Raw genomic sequence first — 25,067 nt, 5'->3', positions numbered from 1 at the left:
CTCTCCACCCAGAAAAAGATGTATGGTAACCTTGTCAATATCAAAACTTTAGCTAGTGACATTTTTAGTGGCAAAACCATAGATCCGATCAATGGCATCCGGAAAACGTTCATAGAGACACTGTGTATCAAAAAAAAAATTCAGGTTACATCTGCTGACTGAATGCATGCCCTTGCGATAAAATGCACAGATTTTGGTGGATTATCCAAACAAGTTCTGGTCCTGTACTGTCTTCTGTTCTTCAAGGAGTGCTGTGTAATTTGTGTAACTTCATTTTAAGCAAGAAACAAGATAGAACTGATGCCCATGAGTTTCTATAAATGTGCCAGAAGGAAAAATGATCAGAAATCCTTGTCCCAGCCTGAAAGTTCATCTGGAGGGCTTCCCACTTCAGGTGGATAGCTGTCAAAGTAGCTGTAATCAGTTGGTCCAGACAACTAGGACATTGAAAACACAAACAAAAGTGTGTTTCAGAAAGTATCTTTTGAAAATGTTCTCTATTGATTATGCATAATTTTTGTTGCTCCCAACATGGAAATGAAAAGCTAATATGATAAAAATTATGTCTTTCAATGGATGCAATTCCTCATTCTCTAAAAGAAATACCTCCAGTAATTACATTATACAACAGGACAGTGGCATTAGCCTTCTTGTACAAAAGGACTTCCCAAATATCAAATCCTTGATTTCATTCAAAGCCCTGTTAATTCATTAAGAAAACTGGGCCACGCTGTACAATTGGAATGCTATTTAAGGCCAAATCTACACTCATAGCGTAGCTACTCAAAGCAGACCTCAGAATTACTTTCTGTTTCAAATTAAGATCAAAGTGAGTTTCAAATGCTTTATCCTTAGTCTTTTTTTCATTTCAGGGCAAAAACAAATAGGCCATTTAAAACTGGGAGCTTACTCAAGGATGTGCTGGAACTCAGTAGTAGGAGAACACAGGAATTTGTACTCTTCACAGTAATATGAACAGTGCATCTTAATAATGTGCCCATTACCAAGGGAGATATATTTTTTTCAATATTAGTTTCTGACCAAACACCATTTGTTCTAGTAATGGTGAAAATGTAATACAAAGTACACAGGCAGAATAATATTTCCATTACTTAACTGACTGTAAGTTATGTATTGCTTGCTGTCTCTCTTTCCTTCAATTTTCACAAAAAATGTTGAGCTGTAATAATTCAAATGTGTCTTTGGGAAATTTTGCTATCACCATCAGTTCTCCTTTGTAGCCAAGCTGTGTTAGTAAAGCATTATGATACTGAAAGCCAAAGGCAATACCTCTCTTTTTAAAGGCGATGTTAATTTCCTCACTTTCAGACTATCCCAGTTAAAACCACTCAACCACCTGATTAAAAAGAGATGAAAAACAGACAGGGAGAGACCAAAAGAGAAAGACAGGTTCTTTTCTGACATTATACCACAAAGAGCTGAAAAATCACGTGGACAAGGGCTATAAGAAGCTTTTCTCAATGTCAGCTCCTGTAACAACACAGTTAGAAGGAGGAATCCCGAGCACCGTTGTTGCCATACAAGGCAGGGGCAGCTTCAGGACCAGCAGGACCTTTGGCACTTCTGTATGGAGGAGGTGCACAGACAGGCAGGTTAATACATGCAGAAACACAGCCATGCAGAGACTTGTGTGTCTCCTTGGGATGCCACCCTTTTTACAGCACGAGAAGAGGAAGACAAGCAGAAAAAAATTGAAGAACTGCTCTCTCCAAGCACAAAGTGTAGGGCTTAGAAACAACTCAGGTAAAAAGAGAAAGCAGAAAATGTTTCATTTACAGAAGACTTTCTTTGTTAGAAGAAAGACTTGCATTAGAAAAATTCATTATGAGAAAGACTTTCTTTGTTACAAGAAAGAGAACAAAACCCCTCAAATTATTGCTCTGGAGCCCTTAACTACTCATTCTTAAAAATCAAATGTTGAAGGGTCAGGAGGTCTGAGATGCTGAACTGGCATCGATTTCTCTGAGAACTGCATTAAACTCCTACATCAATAACCTGAAGCAAAACCAGTAAAAAATAAGATTTCTAGATAGTAATGCTGAGGATTTACATTCATTTTGTTGCTTGCTATAGTTGCAAAAATACTCAAGAGCAACAGGGATGTCTATGAGTTTACCTGTCTGGGTTCTAACATATTAAAAATATTTCAAATTAAGCCCCAAATTTTCTTCTTGGAAGTCTCTTTTGCTTACCTGTGCTTCTTGATGTCATTTATTCCATTCCTCAAATTGCCTAATCTTTCTGTAGGGTTTTGCCTCAAAAAATAAAAAAAAAAAAAAAAAGGAAAAAAAAGAAAAAAAAAGAAAAAAAAGAAAAATAATTAGGATAAGAATATATAAAATAGTCCTATTTTAAAAAGACCATTTATAGGTCCTAACTGCTTGCATTTAATGGTTGCACAGGGATGCAGCTTGCATAAAACATGTGGCCTCATGAGGAGATATAATGAGGTGTTGCTCACTGCTCCTTTTTTCTGAAGATGGAGAAACCTTCTTGAAAGCCAAAACAGTGTAACTCAGCTGTGAGAAGCAGCACAGGGAAATCAGCTGGCTGAGTTTTATCTGCACATCCTTTTTTTTTTTTTTTTTTTATCCTGGCCAGCAGGTCTGGGTTACAAAAGGAGTCAGATCAAAATTTACAGCCACAAAGATGCTTCCAATTGTGGTACACAAGAATGTTGAATACTGTTCCCGGTGCCATGGATGAAATCCCACAGGAGCTGGGAATCCAAAGTCAGAGTTACCAGCCAGAGGTTGTGCAGGCCACTAGGTTAGGCTGGCCCTTCTGAAATACCACCTTCTGCACATTTTCTAAAGGATTTAAGCCAGTCTTTAAGTGTTCTGTGTTTTCTGTAGAATCTATATGCCTAAGTAATTTTGGAAGATTTTTTTTCTTTCTTTCTTTTTTTTTTTTTTGTAACAATGTGCTTGATTTGAAAATCAAATTCCTTAGCTCTTTCCTCAGCCCCCACTTAATAAATTTTCCCAAAGATGTGTTTCAGAAAAAATTCCCAGCTGCAGAGAAAGCCCAGAGCCTCTGCTGCCTCTGCAGACTCAGAGGTGTGACACACTCAGGGGTGTGCAATGCATACTGAATTCAATCAGAATAGACCACGCCATGCATAACAATTCCAAATGAGGTTGTCAGGAATTCAATGCTCAGTCTGAGTCCTAAAAAATCCCAATCTCTGTACACTCAGGCTTTGCCCCAAACTGCCCCTCCTACCTGCAGAGTCTGCGGATCAAATCCTCAGGTCGCCTTGTTATTACTTTGGGAAAATCCAGCTTTTCAATGCCTTTGAGAATCAAATTGTATGTCATCATTTGATCAGCCCCAGAGAATGGTGGGCTTGAAAAGGAAAGCAACACTGATAAGTGGAACATCTGGCAAGAGCAGATGTGGCTAGTACTTATCCAAGCAAATATTTGAGAAAATAGAAAAAATATGGAAAAAAAGCCCACCTTCCTACTTTTACAGCCCTCACCCTTTCAGCCTAAGATAACAGAAAGGCTTGAAGCTGAGAAGCTTCCTGTAGGTACCAGGTAAAATGCATGACCACGTGTCCCTTTAAGCCTAACTCAGAGAAGCTTCCACTTTGCATTGCCACTGAGCATTCCCAAAGAGTTGTCATGGGAGTGTGCAGGGAGCTAAAGAGAGAGCCCTGCTTACAGCTCATCCACCCCACTGCACCCCATCACCCACTAAGGGGGAAGAGAACAGTCTGCTGTCACTTGTTCCTCACAGGAAACATCAGCAGCAGCCCTGCACCTGCCAATTACAGCTTGTGCCTGGAGAAGCCAGAACTGAGAAGATGTAACCCACTTGGTCTGTGACATTTCTGAAATGATGGAAGGCAAGACATGCATAAAGAAGTATCATTTTGCAAGGCTGTCCAAAAATAACCTTGGAAAGGTTTCTAATAACAGCCAAACTAGGTAAGAACGTTCAGTAGGAGGCACTTACCTGCCAGTGAGGAGTTCATACACAAGAATCCCAAGGGACCAAAAATCCACGCTGAAGTCATGGCCTTTACTCAGAATTACTTCAGGGGCAACATACTCAGGGGTTCCACAAAATGTCCAGGTTTTCTGCCCTGATCCAATCTTCTTTGCAAATCCAAAATCAACCTGATCAAAATCAACATATGCTGCATAATGCAGAGGAGTTTTGCACTGGGAAGTCTTAAGGTCTTAATTGCTTCCCCAGCTCCTGCAAAGATCCCACAATTGCTAGTTTACAACTAGAGCAACCACACAGTGTAGTTGTGAAGGAGAGAGAGGTAATTCCACTGGATTACTGAATGTTATAAAACAGATACATTTCTTATCACAGGTAATTTTCTGAATAGTTTTCCTTCTGGGGAGAATAACCCATTATTTCCTTGAGGACATGAGAGTTACTGTCCCTGGAAAGCAATGGGTTGCTCATTGTCTTCAGAATGGATATTTCAAGCTCCCTGAAGGATATTCTTGTTGCACATCTCTTGGTCACAGTAAGGCATGGCAGGAGTTCTTTTCCACGTTCCCTCTACAAAGAGGGGGGAATCTATGATTGTAAATTGAATCAATGAATGTTGAACCTGTGATTGTATGAGACTGGACAGGGAGGTAATTCTGCACCTGGGAAATGTGGTTTCTCTTCTTACAATAAAACTGACTGCTGGGAGAATTTTTTTCTTTTGCTGTTTATACTGCAGCAAGAGCTCTCAGAGGCTGCAATTCCCCAGTTTGTTCAAGGCTTGCAGTGGCTTTGCAATGCCTTTGTTTCTCACTGTGCAATGAGAAGCCCTCCCTCTTTACTGCTGAAGCACAAGAGTTACTACACTCCAGGATCCTGGTTCTATAATTACATGCTATTTATATCCCCCCCTGCAAAGAAACAGGATACAGGCACAAAAGGATAACATTACAATTGATTACATCTTACCAATTTTATATATCCTTCAGCATCCAAAATTAAATTTTCTGGCTTCAGGTCTCTGTAGATAATTCCTATTTGATGCAGGTAGTCAAAAGCCTCTGTCACACACCCAACACAAAACTTTGTGGTGAATTCATCAAAGCTGCCTCTGGAACAAAAATAATTGCAATCAAGTTCTGAAAACACCTCAGTTATTAACCAGATAATATGTAACAACCAGAATATTAACCAAACTGAACCAAACACCTTTTCATTGTATGGTGAACCTACTCAGTAGCCACATGGGGCTGACTATAAAGGGCAAGGTTATGCTGTGTTTGCTGTTACCTGTCTCTCAGCAAGCTCCACAATTCCCCTCCAAGGCAAGCCTCCAGGAGCATGTACACGTATTTGTTATCCTTGAATGTGCGATACAGCCTGTGGAGACAAACAGCAGCAATTTAGGAAAAGCAAAGGAAAAAGCAAGACTTGCAGTGTCTTTCCTGCAGAACTCATGTGTGCCAAACCCCATTCCTAATAGTGCTGCCCCAGGGGTCAGTGAGGGGACAAAATCAAGGGAACCTTATGCTCAACTTACTTTACAACAAATGGAGAACATATCTGCTCGAGGATTTTCTTCTCAGAATAGATATGCTCTTGCTGCTTGGTGTCCACCACGTGTTTCTTCTTTATACATTTCATAGCAAAAGCCACGTTCTCGTTTTTAACTTTAACCTGCGAATGAAAATGATGAAAACACATGAGGCAAAGAAAGGGTGTTTTACTAAATCGTTCTCACTAGATACATTGATATCCATCTTTTTCAACACAGCACAGGACTGAAATTGATGGCTGTAACAAGGGAAAAAATCCAGATTTTCGGCAGAACTGTTATGTGCAAATTTAAGCCAAGCATCAGATATTTTAGTTTCCCAGTCCCCACTTGTAAAGTGAAATGTTCCCTCTGTTCATTTTATATATACCAAATAGCAGCAGCTTGGACAGGTACTACATATTACAAGGAGTTTATATCACAGTGGGTCCCAATTTCAATTTAAGATTTCTAATCACCAGCATAATACAAACAAATAAAAAGGAGAGGCAGTTTAGGAAGAATGTTTACAAATGATTTTGCATTACACTGAAATATTATCCAATAGGCAGTAAAAAGATGGAAGTTAAAACAGGGCCTCTTGGAAATGAAGGAAGCAGATATCTGTGTTCTACAGCTGGATGAGAATTCAATTTTTAGCTTAGTATTCAGATTGAAGAAGTAAAATTCCAGTGTGGATTTTTTTTTTTTTTTTTTTTTTTTTTTTTTTTTTTTTTTTTGGTGAAGCATGAATCAGAATGAAACAGTTGATGGTCTTACTACTGTAAAGGATTATTGACTTCACTAAAAGCACACATTTTCCTTTAACTTACCATTACCTTCAGCAGCCTGCACAAAAAGCATTCAGGTTTTTGTCAGATGTTTGCAGCTCAGCCAGAGGCGAGTGGAATTTAAGGCTTTGGGCTAATGAAGCTCTTGGTAGCCAAGAAGCAGAGCTGATCACGCTATTGAATATGACTCAAAAGAGCCACTGCAAATTGTTGGAAATTTCCCAGTGAACGCAGCTCAGAGATGGCTCACGCTGGCTGGAGCTGCTGTGGGGCATACAGAAGCAGTTCTACCAGCACAGACTGTGTGGTGCCATTCAGATTGCTCCAGGTCCAGGCAGATTCCTGGAAAAAGGCCTGCCATTCAGGGGACATAATGCACACAGGCACATCTGTAAACTCCAAATAAACTCCATCATGTACAAACTGATGACTGTGTTTAGTGACCAGGAAGGTACTTTTAACAGCAGGAGATAGAGGCACACAAGAATGGATTTGCTTCTTTAAACACCCAAGTCCTGAAATGCTTTTTTTAACTATGCATTGCTTTATGGAGAATTATTTCTGCCTGAGGGGCACAAGCACATAGAATACCAAAATCCTTCACATTATTCAGTGCTAAATCAATCATCCAAGACAGAGAGCTACATGAATAATTTTAAAACATTCTCTTACAAGCTCAACCCTTCCGAACCCACCAACACCCAGAGTTGTGACAACTTCTAAATTCTGGAATGGGGAAGGAGGGAACTGGGCTACTTTCTCCTTCAGCTCTATCATCTCCAAAGACACCTCTTTGGTCAGCTGTCCACAGAAGGATCTTTCTCTGCATTAAGAAAATTAACATAGGTTAGTGCTTTTCCTTGCCATTACTTTTAATGATCCTATATAAGGGAAAGGAAAGGAAATGGAAAAGGAGGAAAGGGGAAGTGGGAAAGGAGAAAGAGGAAAGAAAAACCCTTTTTATTTCCAGCAGAATCTTAATGGAATTCTATAGAAGTAAATAAGAAGAAAAATGAGACTGAAATTCACCGAGTAGAACTGACAGTAATTTTAGCAAGAACTGATCCCTGGTGAGATTCCTGTTGATGCAGGCAGCTGCAAAAGTTTGGGCAGTCCAAGCTAGAGAAACAATGCTTGAAGGACTGTGTACCAGTTCCAGTAGAATTATCAGAAATAAAATTACAGATATCAGAAATAAGAATGTTTAGATTTCCTCTAAACAGAGGAAAAACACTCTCTGCTAACCTTCCAGCAGTGCTCAGACTGAAATCAAAATTACTTAAAGTAAAAGTGGGGCCCACAGCTAAGAGTAGACATCAATACCATCAGTGCTACACTGAAACATTAAAAATAAACTGTTTCTTTATGTCTGCTTCTTTCTTTTTGAAATGGCACTTAATCTTTTGCACAGCAATACAGATTCCTTAACTCAACCTGGAGTTAAAGTTGGCCTTCAGGGCTTTTTACCAGTCAAAGAACTTATCATCAAAATGCAAAATCTATTTGAGCAAAACATCATTTTTTTTCCTGTGCTCAGTTTTCCAGGAATCAAATGAATTCTTGCTTGGAAGTCAATACCCTGAGATTCTCTGTAATCTTTGTATCAGAAAAAGCTTGTTGGGCTCCATAAGCATAGCCAGATTATTTTGTTACAGTGACTGCTGTCATTCCTAGGGGTCCATCTCCTTCCAACTACCATCCATGATTTTACTTATGTATCCATGGCTCTTTTTTATGATTAGCTACTATAGGTGTAACAAACAAATGATCTGACTTACTTTGCATGTCGCTTTTCATCAGCCTGGGCCAGATTGGCCACATAACCTTCCAGGTAAGTTTGCAGCTCCTCATAAGTGCCAACAGTCTGATTAAATGTCCTAAAACCACAAAGGAAACATCATAAACTGCTGAACATTTAAATCATGACCCAGTAGGAGTTGGTGGATACTCAAGAATCACCTCCTCCAGGCTCAAGAAATGATCAAGAAATCTGGCAAAGGGGGCAAGAGACCTGTGTGGAGAAATAAAGAAGTCCTGTAATTACTCAGGCTTAAGTGGGAAACACACAGGAGATGGAAGCTGGGTCAGGCTACTTGGAACAATATAGAGAGGTTGTCAGGGTAAATATAAATGAGACAAGGATGGCTGAGGCCCACCTGGAATTAATCTGGCCAAGGATGTCAAGGACAAGAAGAAAGGCATCTTCAAATACATCAGTAAATGGATGAAAACAAAGGCAAATGTGGACCCATTACTAAATGGAGCAGGGACTCTGGTGACAGAGAAGGCAGAGTTACTGAATGCTCTCTTTGTATTGGTCTTCACTGACAAGAACAGGCCTTAGGAACCTCTGTCCCAGGAGATCAGGATAAACATCACTACTACAAGGAAAGAAAGAAAATAGTAACTCTGAACTACTCTTAAGCTTCTGTGCTCCGGCACCTGCTGTCAGGCTGTCTCCATCAGGATTCCTAAAGCACAACCACTCAGGATTCATTCAAGGGAACATTGTGGTTTTGCCTACAGTGAAGTCACATTAACCCACTGAAAGTCACATTAACCTACTGAAAGAGGATGCAATCCTTTTATGAAAGTGGAATGCACTTACTCTCTGTCTATAACGAGGCACTCCACGTTGTAGTCATCTGCAATAACGTTGGCTGATCTGACGTCGTCACTGAGAATTGAAATGCATTAGGAGAATTCAGAAGCATGTCAAAATCCTCAAAGTACCTCGCACTCTCTAGGTGAAACTCCTCAAAGGCCTCTGCAGCCTGTACCTGGATTAATGCTGCTGAACCAAATACAAATTTTAGCATTTTACTAGTCATTATTATGGTCTAGCACAGTATCTTTTCCAGTTTCAATTGGGTTTGGGTCACGACGTCCTTTAGCAACCTTCCAAGAAATTAAGGTGAGGTGTAATTATCATTACATCAGGATTTATTACTTATTTCTACAAAGATCCTTGGATATAAAACATTCCCAAACCCAAGTGACTCCCTGCTCAATCACACATGTATATATGTACTGTGTGACTCCTTCTCTCTGTTTCTTACTGCCATGGGCAGTGGAATCAGGAGCTCATTCCAGTCACAATGGACCTTATCCCTTCTGGCAATTACAACCTGGCACAAGTTCTCACCACAGTTTTTACTGAAGTATTAACAGTAAGCCACAATGCAGAGGGCCAGAATTTGACTTCTGCAGGGAAAACCAAAGGCAGATGCCAGTGTAAACTTTCAAGCTCTCTCTGCAACCCCTCAAAACATTAACACAAATTTGGTCCCTACCTTCATCTACTGACTTTACAATCAAAAGAAATATTGTATTCGAAACAAGCCATGAGTTGTAGAATCTGACACACAGTGATGGGACAATTGAAATCCTACATAGAGTGAATCACACAGTGTGAACTAACCTAATGAGAGCCTTTTCTCCAAAGTAATCTCCTTTGTGTAGATTTTTAATCACCTGAGGCTGCGAGTGATCTGTAGTACTCTGGGTAACTATCACCTGTAAATAAGATTAACAAAAATTTTGTAAGGGAAAGTTTCAAAGTATTGCATGATTTTCTTTCTTTTCTGTGTATTTGAGAAATGTCTTAAACTCATTAATGCTGCAGAAAGAGTTACAGATATATATTGTTACCCCTCCTCTCAAAAATTACACCCAAACATTCCCTGATGCCTCTCTGATTTTTGCTGAGAAGAAGGAATATATTCATTATTGGCGACATCTCAACATTTTCACCTCATTCTTTTTGAAACAGAGCAGGATAAGTCACATTTTAATGAAAGACTGAAAAATACTTCAGTTCCCACAGTGGGCAGATGTCATATGAGCTTTTCCTCTTCTCAGCTAAATAGGCAGCACTCCAGAAACATTAACTAACATTTCCCCTCTGCTTCCACAGGAGCACATTCTACTGATGCCCATGTTAGCAAAAACAAACTAGAAAACCTACAGACACTGAGATGTTTCGGAAACTGGAAGTTACTGAGGAAAATTCTCCTGATTTAATTCTTTAGAGTCCCGTGTCAGCCTCCAAGGTATCAGCTGAGGGATAAAGGCTGCTGCCTTGCTCCTCTGGGACTAACAAATGAAAGGATTCTGAGACACCTCAAAGGCCATTCTGCATTGAGCCTGGGACTCCATTACTTAGACTTTTCACAAGTCTGTGTTTTGTGCATCAGATATTGCACCATCTAGGAGAAGATGTAGGGTCAAATCTCATTTACAAAAAAAAATTGGCTTTACATCTGTGCCACGGAGTCGAGAGGCTTCAGGACACAATTTAATTACATTGTAATTAGAATAGTATAACGTGAGTTCATTGTGAATGAAAAATTAGGTTCCCTGCTCCAGGCTTTTATCACGATATTGTGAGTTTAACAGCATGTGCAGAAACACTCTGCAACATTTTTACTAAAGACCACACCCCTTAAGGTGGCTTTTGAGATACAAGTGTTTGTACATGCTATTTTATAAGTTAGGTTTATTTTACCTTACCTTTCCTTTTGCTATTATAAAGAAGGTGTTTCCTTCTTCTCCTTCCCGAATAACGTAATCTCCCTTGTCATAGTACTCCTGGTGAGAGGCAAGTGAGAGAAAATATTGTCCAATAAATCTTTCAAGGTTACTATGAAGAGTCCTTAACACACGTGTGGATGTTTCACTGATCTTTAACTTCCTATATCCTTCATGCCTCCACGTGAAAAGAATAAAGAGTTACCACTGTCCTTGGGAAAAAAAATCCCAGCTCTGGTTATGTATCAAACCTTTATCTTCAAAGGCTGCTGGCAAATGCAGCCCTAAGGCACACAGATATTTGGCTGGATTCATGTGCTGGGGACCTAATGCCTTCTTCCCTTACATTTTGCAGTGTATGTGGTCCAAGGGATATGAAAGTATTACATAACCACATCACAAAGAGGTAAATTTGATTACCAAAAGAGTCCTGGAGAGCAACTTTGTACTTAATCTTAATAAAGGATAGATTACAAATCCTCTTAACTACTTGCTTGACTCCTTTGATGTCAAAAATATAACTTACTGTCACTAAATGTTATTATTTTCTGCCAACCTGGAATTCAACTCTGACCACTCCAAAACCACTCTCATATTAAAAAAGCTTGGTTGTTTTTTATTTTTGTTATTTTGGAAGTTTACTGAATACTGTTTAGAAAAACTTGACAATATCTTACCACTTCCAGGCAGTCCATGATCTTGGTTAATTTGTCTTCAGGTAAGTTTTTCAGCAGGGACACACTTCCAGAAAACAAACAAATAGAAAAAGCCCCACAACCCAAAGTAGTTATCATTAACAATTTTTTCTGATCTCTTCTCATCTATGCAATTTTTACAGTCAAATTTTATAACTAGTTAACCTAGTGGTGAACACAGTATACAACTAAATCTTAATTTAGAAGGTTCAAGCATTCTCATGCTGGTTTTTAGATAAACAAAACTTAAACAACTTAGAAATGTGGCAAACACTGGTCAGTTTGTAAATCAACTTTGTGCTTCAGGAGAGGAAGGACTCTAGTGGGCATAAGGCTTGATTTCAAAAGAATCCAGCAATTACAAACCCAAGACATTACAGCAATTCAAGAATATATTTTCAAGTGCACTGCAGAGACTGCAAAATCAAAGGTAAAAACTTCAGTACTCTGGACAGCTATTGATAGATAATTTAATTACAGTAAAAACTTTGTGAGCTTGCTGGTAAGAATGAAAAAACCTTCCACCCTGATCACTTAGACTTGTAAAAATTAGGAAATTATAGAAATTTCTATCTATTTAGGCTCAGCAAAGAAGTGTGTATAGAAATCAAAGGTGGGGAGGGGTGTGAAAATACACAAGACATTCTATGCATGGCCAGGCTTGGCATCTTGATTTGAAGGCATAACAGAATGGTCATTTTGTGTTAAAAAGATAGAATATTACATCAGCTAATTGTGGTTTGGAACCTCTGATTTCCCCATCTTCCTAAGGAGAAGCATGGCACCACTCTCAGTATTCCCTGCAGGAGAGAATTATTCTACCCTGCAGATTTCCTGTTAATTTATGTTGGAATTAGTTCATAAGTTGAGAGACATGCAGATCTCATATTCAAATCTCCAAAGGATAAGGAATATTCCTTAATCTACTCCAGCAGCAAACTAACTACTCATTGGAGGGTTTACCTAACTTTATTTATTATATTGTTCTAAATTCTAGACCCATACCTTTATACTACTTAAAGGCATTCAAGCACTTATTGAAGTTTTCTAGTGTGATGTAGGAGAAAAACAATTAAAATGGAAAGAAGCTTTTATGAAAGAAAAAAAAAAAAAGACAAATATTCAGGCTTTTGAGGCCATATTTGCATGAAGAGCACCTTTTCCTCTCTTTACAACACAGGCACAGTATTATTGTGCACCTTAGTAAGTTACACAAAGCAGTATCAGAAACAGAAATAAATAATATTTACCTTCTAAGGAAGTTTCTGTATTGCTCTTGTCTGTTTTGTGCTGTTACTCTCATGATATTTTGAAAAACTTCTCTGTCGAGTGCCCATGTTTTAACATTAGTGATTGCTTTGAGAAAACAAACAAAACAAAACAAAAAAACCAAAATCAGCAATGTTTCCAAATTATTTGATGGATGATATTACAGCATCAGCTCATGGTAGAAGACAGACTAGCTATTTCACAAGGCCCAAGGCTGAATTTTAAAATATCCAGCACCTATTGTAATCAGACTTTAAAAAGAATTCAATCCCCACTTAAACAATGCTCACTTAAGTAAGGAATAGATTTTCAAATGGTTCTTCTAGGGAAGAATTCCATGCAATTCTATAGGCTGAGCAACCTTGAAAGCGACAGGACTGAACACTTGGGAAAATCTATCCTAATCACAGTCAGTCACTGCACTCAAAAGCTGTAAAATGCAAAGAAGATGATTTGAAAGAAGCAAGAATGTGGCTGGTTTTCCAAAACCTATGTAATGAAATACTGTGCCTTGGATCAAACTCTAACTCAGATTATATACAAATTCAGATTGTATGCAAATTATCTGCACTAAGATAGAAATAACAGAGATCAAGAAATAAATTTCGTTTCATTTAATCCTGTGATCCTCACACACTTTTCTTCCAAACTACCCATTATATAAGGGAATAAAGGGTAATCAAAATATTAATGACTCATTTTCAAAAGATAATAAAATGATTAAGACAGTAAGCAGGCACAAGATTCAGCATCAAAGATGCAAACCCCTAAGCACCCTCTGAGCGCAATCATCGACACAACAGAACAGTTCTTATTTTTTTAAGCAAAAGTTGATTCTATTAAATTTAATCTCTTCTTTTAAAAGATGCTATACCATATTCAGCAGTTTTCCTTCTGCCCTAAGAAATAACAAAACTGTGTTTTCTGTGAGATAAAATTTACAGAAAAATTTGGGGCAATTGATTGCCTCTATTTATCATCAACATAGAATCATTTTTTTCAAGGAACAAAAAATGCCAGGTTTAAAACAAAGCAGAGTCATTTCTCATTGTACACAATATACACATATGCTCTACCATCTATCAAAATAGATCAAAAATATTTTTGGTTGCTGGATGGGAGAACAAAGGTGTTACTTTTTTCTCTCCTAGATAACATCTTGCAGTTCACTTTGCATGAATAAAACATGGCAAGTGTCCAGCCTGTTGCAAATGTATCTCCTGTATCTTGCCCCTTAACTAAATGAAACAGTTATAGAGTTAGAAAAACGCTTGCAATCTCAAAGATGAGATTAAAAAAAGGAGAGAAATACAGAAACATAGGGGCAAATCACATTGCCAGTTTCAAATACAGCTACTGCCTGTGAGGATGCTGCTGAGCAGCAGCAGCCACTGAGCTGCTGTTTGGATGAAATCCTTCACTTGTGAGTTTTCAAAGACTGCAGGAAAAGGGTGTCAGGAGATCCAGCATCAGGAAAGGTTTCACATGTGTGCTCACTCTTCATGCTCAGCTATGACATTGTGCTGCTCTTCCTCCACAAGGATCACAGGAAAGCTATTGGGGAGGGGTGGATTTCTGCAGTGTTTGCAAGTATTCAAATACCTTTTCTTGTCCATAATTGGACAATTCTTGTCCTACCTCAAAACCAATTAATGCTAGCAAAGGCCTAAAGCAGCTTGATGTCTTATTATGTAGAAACACTACTTTATAATGCTAATATTATACAGCAGGCAAAAAAGAAAAATAGGGAACATATTCAATTAGAACAGCATGTTAGTAAGAAAAATAATCACATTAGTGCTGCTGTTCTGTTTATCAGGCAGCAACAAAAACAGATTACATGTAATAACTTCCATCTGCAAAGCCAGCAATGATTAAGTGCATAAACTGGGTGCAGGAAGAAAGACCAAAAACTTTTACAGCAAACAACTTCATGTTTTATTCCATTTGTTCCTTTTTAAGTCAACATGAACTCTTCATACTTATTGGTGGCACAAAGTCCCTGCAGATTTAGACAAGAACAGAAATTAGTCTTCAAACAAAAGTATTATTTATGAAATGGTGGAGAGTGGAAAAATTATGAACTTAACTTAACCATATTTAGTCACTTACTTGTTTGTCACAGAGCAATTATGGCATGTTGGAAAGGGAATCAGGAGGTATTTAATGGATGTACACCCAGACTTATGCTGGAAGAGGAATTTTTGTATCAGAGCAACACTTAACAACTCCATCCTGGTCAGTCCCCAAACTTCCAGCTGCAAATGGATCTGGGCAAGACTCAGCAACGTAACGATGGCACAGAACTAAAAGAAGTGCAAAAGCAACTATTTCCTGCTTATTTTAAACTGAATTAGAATTGTACCCACTCTACTAAAAACTCCATGGTTTTCATATGCTTTCAAACTCACTGCGATTTCATCCTCAGCACTGCATTTGACACAAGAACATAACAGCCAGAGACCACTACCTCTACTAAAGCATCCAAAATTAAAACACAATCCTGCCCTGGTTGTTAACATGCTACAGATCAGGCTATCCAGCACAATTTGGAGGTGCCTAATTGTTTATCAAGGGTTATACCAAAGATGGAATGACATTCATGGCATAGTATTATTTGAATTCCCAAAAAGAAAGAACTCTGGGAAGAAATGTGAGTTTACTGTAGATAACCAAGACATGTAAATATCTATTAAATGAAAATTTCAAAGAAAATCTGGATATAACAGGGATCTCACAAAAAAACCCCACAGTTTTCATTCTGAGCAAGGTTGCTGCATTTAACCTTAGGTACCTTTCACAGAAGCTGTCCGTGTGCAGTTGTATAAAATGGCCAGTTCACCAAACGCTGTCCACACAGGAATTGAGGAGAGTAGTTTATTCTGCTGAAAGACTTCCAGGCTGCCCTCTGTCAAAAATCATCAGGATAATAGCTATGAAACCTGTGCTCAGCTGCACAGAGTGAATGGAAAACAAATCAATATATTTCTGACTTTGCCACTCCCTGGAACACAGGAATGGGAGCAACAGTGCAAAAAGTGCTTTGAAACACATGTACAAACCAGTAAAGATATTTTTTTTTTTTTTTTAATTTACTGCTAATCTACAGATGTACTCTGGAAGGGAGGGCCATTCTAAATCCTGATGGATGAAGCTTTGCTACAACAAACCACTCACTTGTAGTTCAGATACTCCAGTGTGGTGTAAAGAAAGAAGCCTTAAAATAATGATCACAGGAGAAATTACTCATAGTTTATCTCTTCATACAGATGTGTGAGTGTATATAGATACAGAATGCAAAGAAGAGGGCAGAAAAATTAAAAGCACATTAAATCTTCATTCAAGAAGTTGTTCTTGAGCTTTACTAGCAAAAGTCAAAGAAAGTCTGAACTTCACATTTTTTGGCCCCGAAAAATCTTCCCTTAAACATGTTATGAAAGTTCTGCCCTCTTCTCTCCAAGGCCCACACCATCTCCTCAAGAAAGATTCTAATGTGCCAGGAAAAGTTCCAGGTGCACATCTCCTTTCTGATATTTCATCCGTTTTCAGAATGTTATCATTTTGTCTTGCAAGAATATGACCACACCATCACAAATCCTGCCTCCTCTTTTTTCCTCTAATACTTCTGTTTTCCTAACACAGTTACCATCATTTTTTTTCCAACTAACCCATCCATATGAAGCCAGAAAATGTGCTTTCTAACATATACCAGTTTACTCCTGTTTAAATATTCCCACCTCAACAGAACATACTCCTTATAGTGTGAGCTCTAATTCATATGAGTCTCTGGGACTTTTAGTGGTCCCCAGTTGATGAAATATGCAAATTAAACCCTTTTCATTTTTAATGGTGAAATGATGAAAGATCTTATTGCTGATTGGAGCAAATTCAAGGTGTTAAACTACAGCTGATCAGCAATTTGAGGCACAGTAGCAGTCAGCACAACTTATTTCAGACTTGTTTGCCTTATTTTAGGAAAGCCTTCTTATCCTAAAGCTTTTTTTTTTCCCCAGAAAAAGACAAGCAGGTCTTTTTTTTAAAAAAAAAAACCTCTCAGCTTTGGGAACAATGAATGCAGACCTAATCTTTCAATTTCCCATACACAGAAAACTGGTATCTTATGAATGTTGAAAAGTAACTATTTCAGGAGTGGCTTCACCATTGAGCAGTTTTCTGTATTTTAAATAATACCTGCTCTTCCCCTGGAGAAGAAAGGAACAGAAACAACAGAACAACAGAAACAACAGAAAGGAACTGCTGGCCTCTGGCTTTCAGAAATGAAAAAAGTCATGAAAACACATTAAATCAAGACTCAGGTTTCCAAGGTGCTTTTTTATTGCTCTCACTCCGTTTCATAAAAGTCACAGGTAAAACTTGCATTGCCCTCCACAGGGACAAATTACTTAGGAGCCCAAACACCCTCACTGTGATTTCCTGCAAAGCCTTCCAGACCCCTTTCCCGTTCCTTGCACTTGTGTGCTGTACAAGTAAGCAATATTCACCTTTGAGCACAAAAATGTGATTTCCCGGTTCTCCCTGTCTGATGACGTAGCTCCCTTGCTGGAACGTCCTCTCATACATACATTCCACCATGTCTCGTGTCTGGTGGGGCTCCAGCCTCTTCAGGAACTGGTTTTTATTCAGGGCATCTGTGATAAGCTTCTTCTCACTGGTTGCAAATGAAAAACCACGAAGTTTAAAATGCCCAGCATGGCTGGGGTTTGTTATTCACCAAGCATTCATTCCTCTCAAGAGGATTCCTCTCATTTCTAACACACTGCTCTGCCTGCCTTGTTTAGAGCTCGTGGGATGGTAGCCTGGTTAGTGAGGGAATTGTCTGTGCTGTAGTCACCTGGTGGAACAATCTCACTGAACAATCTTGTTCTCACTGCTCCCTGAGACAGCCCCTGCATAATTTCCTGTTGCAGTAAATGCATATAAACGGGTGACTTGTAAAGACAAGAACTGTCTGTATTTGAAGTGCCGGCGACAGAGCCCAATGGTTGGATTTTAAGGAGGAGAAAACATGGAAAAAGAAACAATGGATGAATCTGTGGGTAAGGGCTAGCCAGCTGAAACAAAGCAGGCCATACTTACATTCTGGCAATCTATGGGTTCTGATTGATTTGAGCATGTTCTAGCTCAAGGACATCCTATAAAGCAGTGCCTCAAGTCCTCACCAGAAATTAAGGCAATTAAACAACTTCTGCACTGATGGGGCTTTTATGGCCCTGCTGATAGTTTTCTTTTACTGTTGAAGTGGAAGATCGATTCTGCCTTCAAGTCCCCATGCTCCTAATGTTGACAAAGTCAAAACCCTGACAGATTTCTGAGGCATTTAAGGCCTCCTCTAGTTTGTATTCATAAAGCAATGGAAGGTTGTCATCAAAACTAGGTTATGTGGAAAAAAATCTCCTGAGGACAACCCAGGAATGAACAAACCTAGGGCACGTAAATACATTTACATTGTTACTAGTCATGTAATGACTGAAAATAAGTAAAGGTGATGAGATGATGCAGGAAAATAAAACCAAGTAGCTATGGTGAGGACTGTGTTTAGAAATAGGAATCATAACTTACCTTCTGCTGAAAGCAACAGGGTTATTGGAATATAAGCTCTAACTTAGTTTTCATCTAAAACCAACCTTGCTAATTTGATTCATCCCGGCCTGCATCATGTGTACAGTACTGCAATAAAATACAGTAATTGCATATAACCCGATACGTAAAATGAGCACAAAAGCTTCCAGAACTATAGAAGAGGAGACTGTGCTTCTAAAACTTTCATTAAAATCATCCATGCTGAGATACTCCAAACAAAAGTCTGGCACTCAAACCCCCGCCATATGAATAGCATCAAATTGTGCCATTTGTTTTACAAATATTTCTAAAAGGGACTGGTGACACTCTGGAATCAATGCAAATTCAAGAAGCATGGAGCTTCCCCTCCTTCTGAGGCAGCTCCTTTCACAAGGAGCACTGTAAAGTTACCTTACACAGCCGTGGGACTGCATTAAGTCCTTTCTCTGTAGAGGGGAGGCAGCTACTGGTAGCAGCAACAGACACTGTCAGGCTAATGGTTCAGTTTTTGCTAATTCTGTTTAGCTAATTCTGCTAATTTTTTCTCATTTTGCTCATTTTCTAATTTTGCTAATTTTCTGCTGCTTAGCTATTTTGCTATTCTAATTAGCAAAATTAGCAGAATTCTGTAGATGGCGAAGATTACACTTTTGTTCTTATGTGTCTGAACTGCCTGAACTTGACCTACTACAGCATTTACAGACCAGGTAAGGAAACCAAATGTTTGTGCCTTTCATAATTTGGCTGTTCTCAACAGCAAGCTGATGGGGTCTTACACAAGTGCATGTGTATCACAGGCTTATCTAACTTACAGACATAGCTATGCACAGCTGTACAGGTTTGTGGTGCTTTTTTTGGCATATGTTTGCTTCCAAAATATCTGGAAGATCAAATAATACTTTGACTACTACAACATCAAAAAATTATGTGCTTTACGTTTGGATTGCTTAAGCTGCAATACTTGCTTTGGTTCTGGCTGCTGCACTTGGCTAATCCACTGGCTCTTCTCCTGGCTTTTCTCCTCACTGCTGTTACAATTTTGTCTCTGAAGGCACCCTAGAAAACCATGTGGTGGACTGCAGTACAAGGATCGTGCCAAGGAGAAGACAGGTTACAAACACAACACTCTTAAAACTATGATTTAAGCTGCCCAGGTACTTGTGATAAAATATTAATGCAGTTCCCTTACTCTGGAAAAACACTGCCAGCTGAAGTTCTCAGCTCCTATGGTGACTCAGGCAGCCTCTCTGATTCACGAGGCACCCTCTAAGGTGCAGTGCTGGACATGATGGATGAGAAAACACGCCTCATAACTCTCAGGTCTACTGTGGTAAAGACTCAGATATGCCATGAATAATAAAGCTCCTCACAAATCTGAAGGCACTAAAGTCACTGGCTGATGTCCAGGTAGAGTCTGGCTACCAGCATGTTAAGCAGACTCTCTGGTTATGTCTACACTGCAAGGTGAAAGAAGGGTCTAAGTTATGCTTAAGGATATCTCTTATATCTGATATAAGTCTGATATCTCTGTCTGCAAGGTCAGCTCTGACCGCAGAGATTTCTGGGTCTGTCAGAGTCTAGAAAGTGTAATTGGATTCAAGGAGGAACGAGTAAGATTCAGTTCCTACACCATGATTGTTAGAAGCTGGAGGGAAGGAGGAAGCTGACAATAAAGATAAATCCCCAAAAAACTGTAAGATTCTCATCTGAAATACAGAGGCCCCCCACCACTGTTCATCAGAACAGTGGGACACCGATGATACTTGGTCAAAGCTACCCACAAACTCAACCAGAATCTACCACAGCTGCAAAGCCTACACGAAAAAGATGAATCCTTTAATCCTGGCTTATCATGAGGAGAGGATATAATTGTGATATAAGCAATAACCTTGTGACACAAACATAGAAGCCCTCTGAAACGAGCTCACCTTGAATCCTTCCGGACTGTTGCTTTTTCAAGGGAAAACATAGTTCGCCTGCTCAAATCACACAGTCCTGTCGTCGGCTCCGCAGATACACCTTCCTTGGCTCCTCTTCTCCTGTCAGCAGAAACTTTAAATGGAGAAGGCTGAAGAGAGTGCTCTCCTTGAGTGCTAATAACATCCTGCAGCTTGTTCAACTGTATGCACTTGCTCTGAAGCTCCTTGGTGAGTTCTGCTATGACCTTAGTCTGCACAGCCAGCTGCTCCTGAAGCTCAGCAACATGGTGTTGACTCTCTTGCAACTGCTGATCTTTTCTCTTCAGCTCCTTTTCCAGTTCAAGTACCTTGCTGCAGAGGACATCAGCTTGCCCATTGATCACATTGATGCCTAGGCATGGGTCCATCAGAAACTTGTGGCTGGCAGCACAGCCAATAGCAAGGTTTGCCACGTGCCTATTCGGCTGCCTCAGCTGCTTAGGTTTCACTAATCTGTTCCCCATTTTGCCCAGAGACCTAGGTGGGAAAATAAATCTGCAGTTTTATTTCGTTCCCGAAGAGAAAAAAAATGAAATTAAGTCATGGAATGTTAAGCAGTGAATTTAGCAATTAGCTGGCAGCTGAACTTGCCATATGCAACTGTAGTAAACACAGCTGATTGCTTTCATCCTCTCCAGTCCTGCAAGTCAGCAGAGTAAAGGGCAAGGAGAGGAGGCACGGAGGGGTGGTAGAAACAAAGCAAAAGATCTCATGGCTACTACTTCATTTTTGTGACTTGAAGAGATGTGTAAGCTCCTTTCAGCCTAACAAAGACAAAACAAACAGTAGGAAGGAGAAAAGCTTGTGCTTGACTGCTAAAGCAAGAAAATTGTTAGAAGCAAAAAATAAAAGTTGGGTCACTTCCCCGTTGAGGAGTAATTATTGCGTAGACCAATTTAATTTAATAGACAGACCAATTTGACCAGTGGGTACATACCTGCCTGGCATAAAGGATATGTGATTAGTAAGTGTATGTGTTAACACACAGGCAGCTGGCATCATTTCTGCAGCTCATTTACTCATCTAAAACTGGCTCATATTTGTTAGTACAACTGCTGTAACAGGTGCTATGGCTGTCAAGGAACAATTATCTTTTTATGGGGAATTACCCCTTTCCATTGGCTACTCATGAAAAGTGACCAGGAAAAAAAAATGGTCCTGGGCTCCTGTCAGAACACACCTATGGCTAAAAAAAAGCACTTGTTGCAAACCAGCAGCCTTCAGTAGATTTGCAGTGAAGTGACCCACCTTCTTCCTTGGACACAATCTTTGGCATGTTTTATTACATCATTTCAGGAGGAGCAAGGGATGATGCTGCTGTTGTGGTCAGGCATCAGCAGGCCCAGAGCAGCTGTTTGGCTGCCCCATGGATGAAGGACCCCTTTTTCAGGCTGAACCCTAAGTGATGTGGATTAAGATAATCTCCGTCAACATTTTATTGCAACTGGGTAAGAACATGGCCCTGACCAGGTACATTGATCAGACAAGCTCCAACAATTTGCTTTTACTTGTTAGTATAACCATACTTTTTAACAGATACACAGTTCTGTTCTGGTTTACAGCCTTCAATGGGTCAGAACTGAAAGAGCTGACAAGGTACCTCACATTCCAAATCTAGTTTTCTTTAACATAGTCTTTCTTCTCAGCTCTGTCTTGCTTATTGTGACTTTGAATAATATTTTTCATTTGTGCCAATTTCACAGATGTGTTTTGACAGCTGGTGCTTCAGCCTGTTAACAGGGACACCTCAGTATGTCAGAAATGAAGGCAAATCTGTACTGCAGAGGAGAATTTAAACAAACTGCACATCAGGGTACCAAACCAAATAACTCTGAAGAGGGACCTGAGTGTCACTGCACATGGCTTAACCAAAGATCTTAGCTCAGCATGCAACCATATTTAAAAACAACCCCAAACAACAATCAACATAAACTAAAAGTTACTATATAGACAGGAGATTATGGGAAACACATCATCACACTGTAGCAGTCCCTGCTACTAAATGCAGTGGCAGTCACTGCATTTCAAATAAAAGATATCCACACACTTTAAAATTATGTATGGCAGAGTGACTGCCCCAAGGCACAGAAAAACCCTTTGGATTGTACCCAGAAACAGAACAGGTTTACTGTGTGATGTTTGAGGTTCATAATCTCTCAGCCCCACTGGAGTGACAATGTTAGCAGCTTCTGTCTTCCCATTGTATACGCACAGTTAATTGTCAGTGAACAATGGAACAGGCAGTCGGATCTGTTTCCACATCGTGCCCTTAACTGGCCACTTGTGTAGGAAACTCATGTATGTGGCAGGAATTAATAAAAGACTGGCAGGTGATTTGGGGAATTCAGCATTACAGTAGCCAATTCCAGCAGAAAACTTAAAGCCTTCCTCCTGACCATCTTTACCCACAGCTCAGGAGACAAAAGGCACAGCAGGGCATTCATTGCTCTGCGTTTGCCCACACAGGGCAAGCTCCCACGCTCCTTCGAGGTCACTGGGCAGACGGGGACAGGCACCGGACAGACCCAAAACCCACCCGGGAGACACGGAGGCGTCCGCGCCCGCCGCGGGATGCTCGGGGGATGCTCGGGGGATGCTCCTGGGGTCCGGCTCCAGCCGAACCCGGGTCCGCCGCAGGCCCGCGGGGTGCCGGCGCCGCCGGGCCAGCACCCCCGCCCCGCCGGAACCCGGTACCGCCCCGGGAGGCCGCAGCTCCCCCGGCCCCGGCCTCCCCCGGCCCCCGCCCGCCCGGTGCCGCGGGCTGCCCTCACCTGCGTGCCCGGCCGGCCCGGAGCCGGGGCGGGCCGGCGGCGGGGGACGGAGCGCTGCTCCCCGCGGAGCCGGGCTGGGCACGGAGCCGCTGCCGCTGCCCGGCACGGGCGGCCGAGGGGGCGGCGGGGCGGGCGCGTCCCTCCCTCGGTCCCTCCCTCGGCGGTGCGGGGGCTGTCCCCAGCCCGCGGCAGCGATGCCGGGCGTGGGGAGCCGCCGCTGCCCCGTCCCAGGTGGGCAGGGACGAGCCGGGCCCAGCTGAGGTCGCCAAGCGTGTGTCCGGCTTGCTTTCCGCTGCTCTGTGCGGGGGTCGTGGCGCGGCTGTCGGGCACGCAGCTGCAGAGATCCCGCAGCCCCTGTTCTCTGGCGCTGCCCCTCAAACGCCACCGCACACCCTGCAAGGAGCTTGCCCATGTCCTAGGGTATATCTTCACTCGGGCTTGCCCCGGAATGGAGCATCGCCTATGTCCAAAATTTACTCTCGGTAGAGTACAGTCTTTCACAAGGGCTGCTCTCTCCTAGCACGTATCTTTATGTCGATTCAAAACACCTGTCTCCAAGGGCTGTTTACCCAAACAGCCTGACAAACCAGGGATTTTACAATAGGGCAAAGAGCTGCATGCTCTCCTAGGGATGCTGTCAAGAAGACTTGGACTAACAACCAACCTGTGGCCTCTAGAACACTGGCTCTCCATTTTTCTTTTCTAAAATTACCCTCTCTTTTTGGGACTGCCTACTTATAAATCTTCCTTGGGTTCCAACAGATCTCGGTGCTCCACAATCTCTGTCCATGTCTGGGATGAATACAGCTCACATAAATTCCAACAGAACTGGCCCTCAAGAGAAAAAATTATAAAAAAATGCTGGTCACGTACATTTCACTACTCAAAGCCTCAAACCAGAAATGTTATAGCGCTCAGTGAGGCATGAGATGAGAAAACTTGTCCCAGCAACCCTTCTGCGAGTGAGCTGCTCTGTGATGCAGCGACTGACTCCAGTTCCCTGAGGCATTTTGTCAGCACCCTCTTCTCCTGCAGCAAAGTTCACAAGAAATGCGGCCAGGAATCCAGAGATGCTCCCTTTTTGTGGTACACCAGGGGTTCCGTGAGGGTCTTGCTCTTTGCTGGTAAAGTGAAAAAGGCAACGGGAACACCCGGGAGTTCACCTCCCAGGAGCTTTTGGGAGTTCAGCATTCCAGACCTGAAAGGACTGAGGTCAGCTGCAGGGCACTGTCTGGAGGGCCTCATACCTGTGTGGGCAGGTCCAGCTGTCACACCTCTTCTAAAAATTCCTTAGATATCTTACAGAGCCTTTTTATCCCTTCAGAACTTGTTTCAGGGTAGCAGTATGTTTGGGTAAAATTAGGGGTGCTTCGGCGAAGATAAATTAGAACTTCATTTGATACAAGTTAGCTTGAAAATTTGGAAAGGCTGCAACTTATTTTGGTGTTATTTGTGAAAGAAAAATCTGTGCAGTCACATCACACAAACACTGTCCTATCTGCAGACTGCAGGGGTAACAGTGAACCTGTGAAGCACAACAGGGGTGCTCTGTTGTTAATCCTTTCCATTTGTACTGTTGTCTTAGAGAGAAATAGATGAGACATTTATTGCCACCAAGTATTGAGGAGCAGGAGCTTGAAAATCTAAATGGGGATTTTAGATTGTACCTTTCTGCTGCTTTCATGTTTTGTAGCAGAATAAAATTGATGGTGTTAAATGTTGCTTTGTTGGTGTTTATTTATTTATTTATTTTTAGATAGAAATCAAGCAGGGATTAGAAAAGAACAGTGCTTCTGCTTCTTTCATGCCTTGGGGAATAGTTCTTTATTTTAAGGATTTTGTTCTTAGTTTTGTGACTAACCTGTTGAATCAGTAACCTAGAAGATGGACTTCAACCTGAAACATAATACAGTCTCACTTGCCCACTGTACTTCCAGAAAGAGTGTTTTGTTTGGGGCTGA

General features: G+C 40.8%; 1 protein-coding gene across 1 annotated transcript; it reads right to left on the bottom strand.

Moving 5' to 3' along the window:
• Window positions 1–308: 308 nt before the first annotated feature.
• On the bottom strand, window positions 309–20,799 carry PRKG2 (protein kinase cGMP-dependent 2). Its single transcript, XM_053975609.1, has 18 exons — window positions 20,306–20,799; window positions 17,300–17,466; window positions 15,592–15,705; window positions 12,779–12,884; window positions 11,511–11,574; window positions 10,816–10,893; window positions 9,725–9,819; window positions 8,912–8,980; window positions 8,082–8,180; window positions 6,976–7,126; window positions 5,519–5,655; window positions 5,269–5,358; window positions 4,948–5,089; window positions 3,985–4,148; window positions 3,247–3,369; window positions 2,214–2,276; window positions 1,291–1,357; window positions 309–437 (listed from the first exon to the last, which is right to left on the bottom strand). The coding sequence occupies exons 1-18, from the start codon at window positions 20,797–20,799 to the stop codon at window positions 342–344; spliced, it is 2,319 nt and encodes a 772-aa protein (XP_053831584.1). The 3' UTR covers window positions 309–341.
• Between the last annotated feature and the right edge of the window lie 4,268 nt (window positions 20,800–25,067).

This window comes from Vidua macroura, chromosome 4 (genome assembly GCF_024509145.1).
Source record: "Vidua macroura isolate BioBank_ID:100142 chromosome 4, ASM2450914v1, whole genome shotgun sequence".
Classification (NCBI taxonomy): Eukaryota; Metazoa; Chordata; class Aves; order Passeriformes; family Viduidae; genus Vidua; species Vidua macroura.
This window is presented reverse-complemented; position numbering and strand designations above follow the sequence as displayed.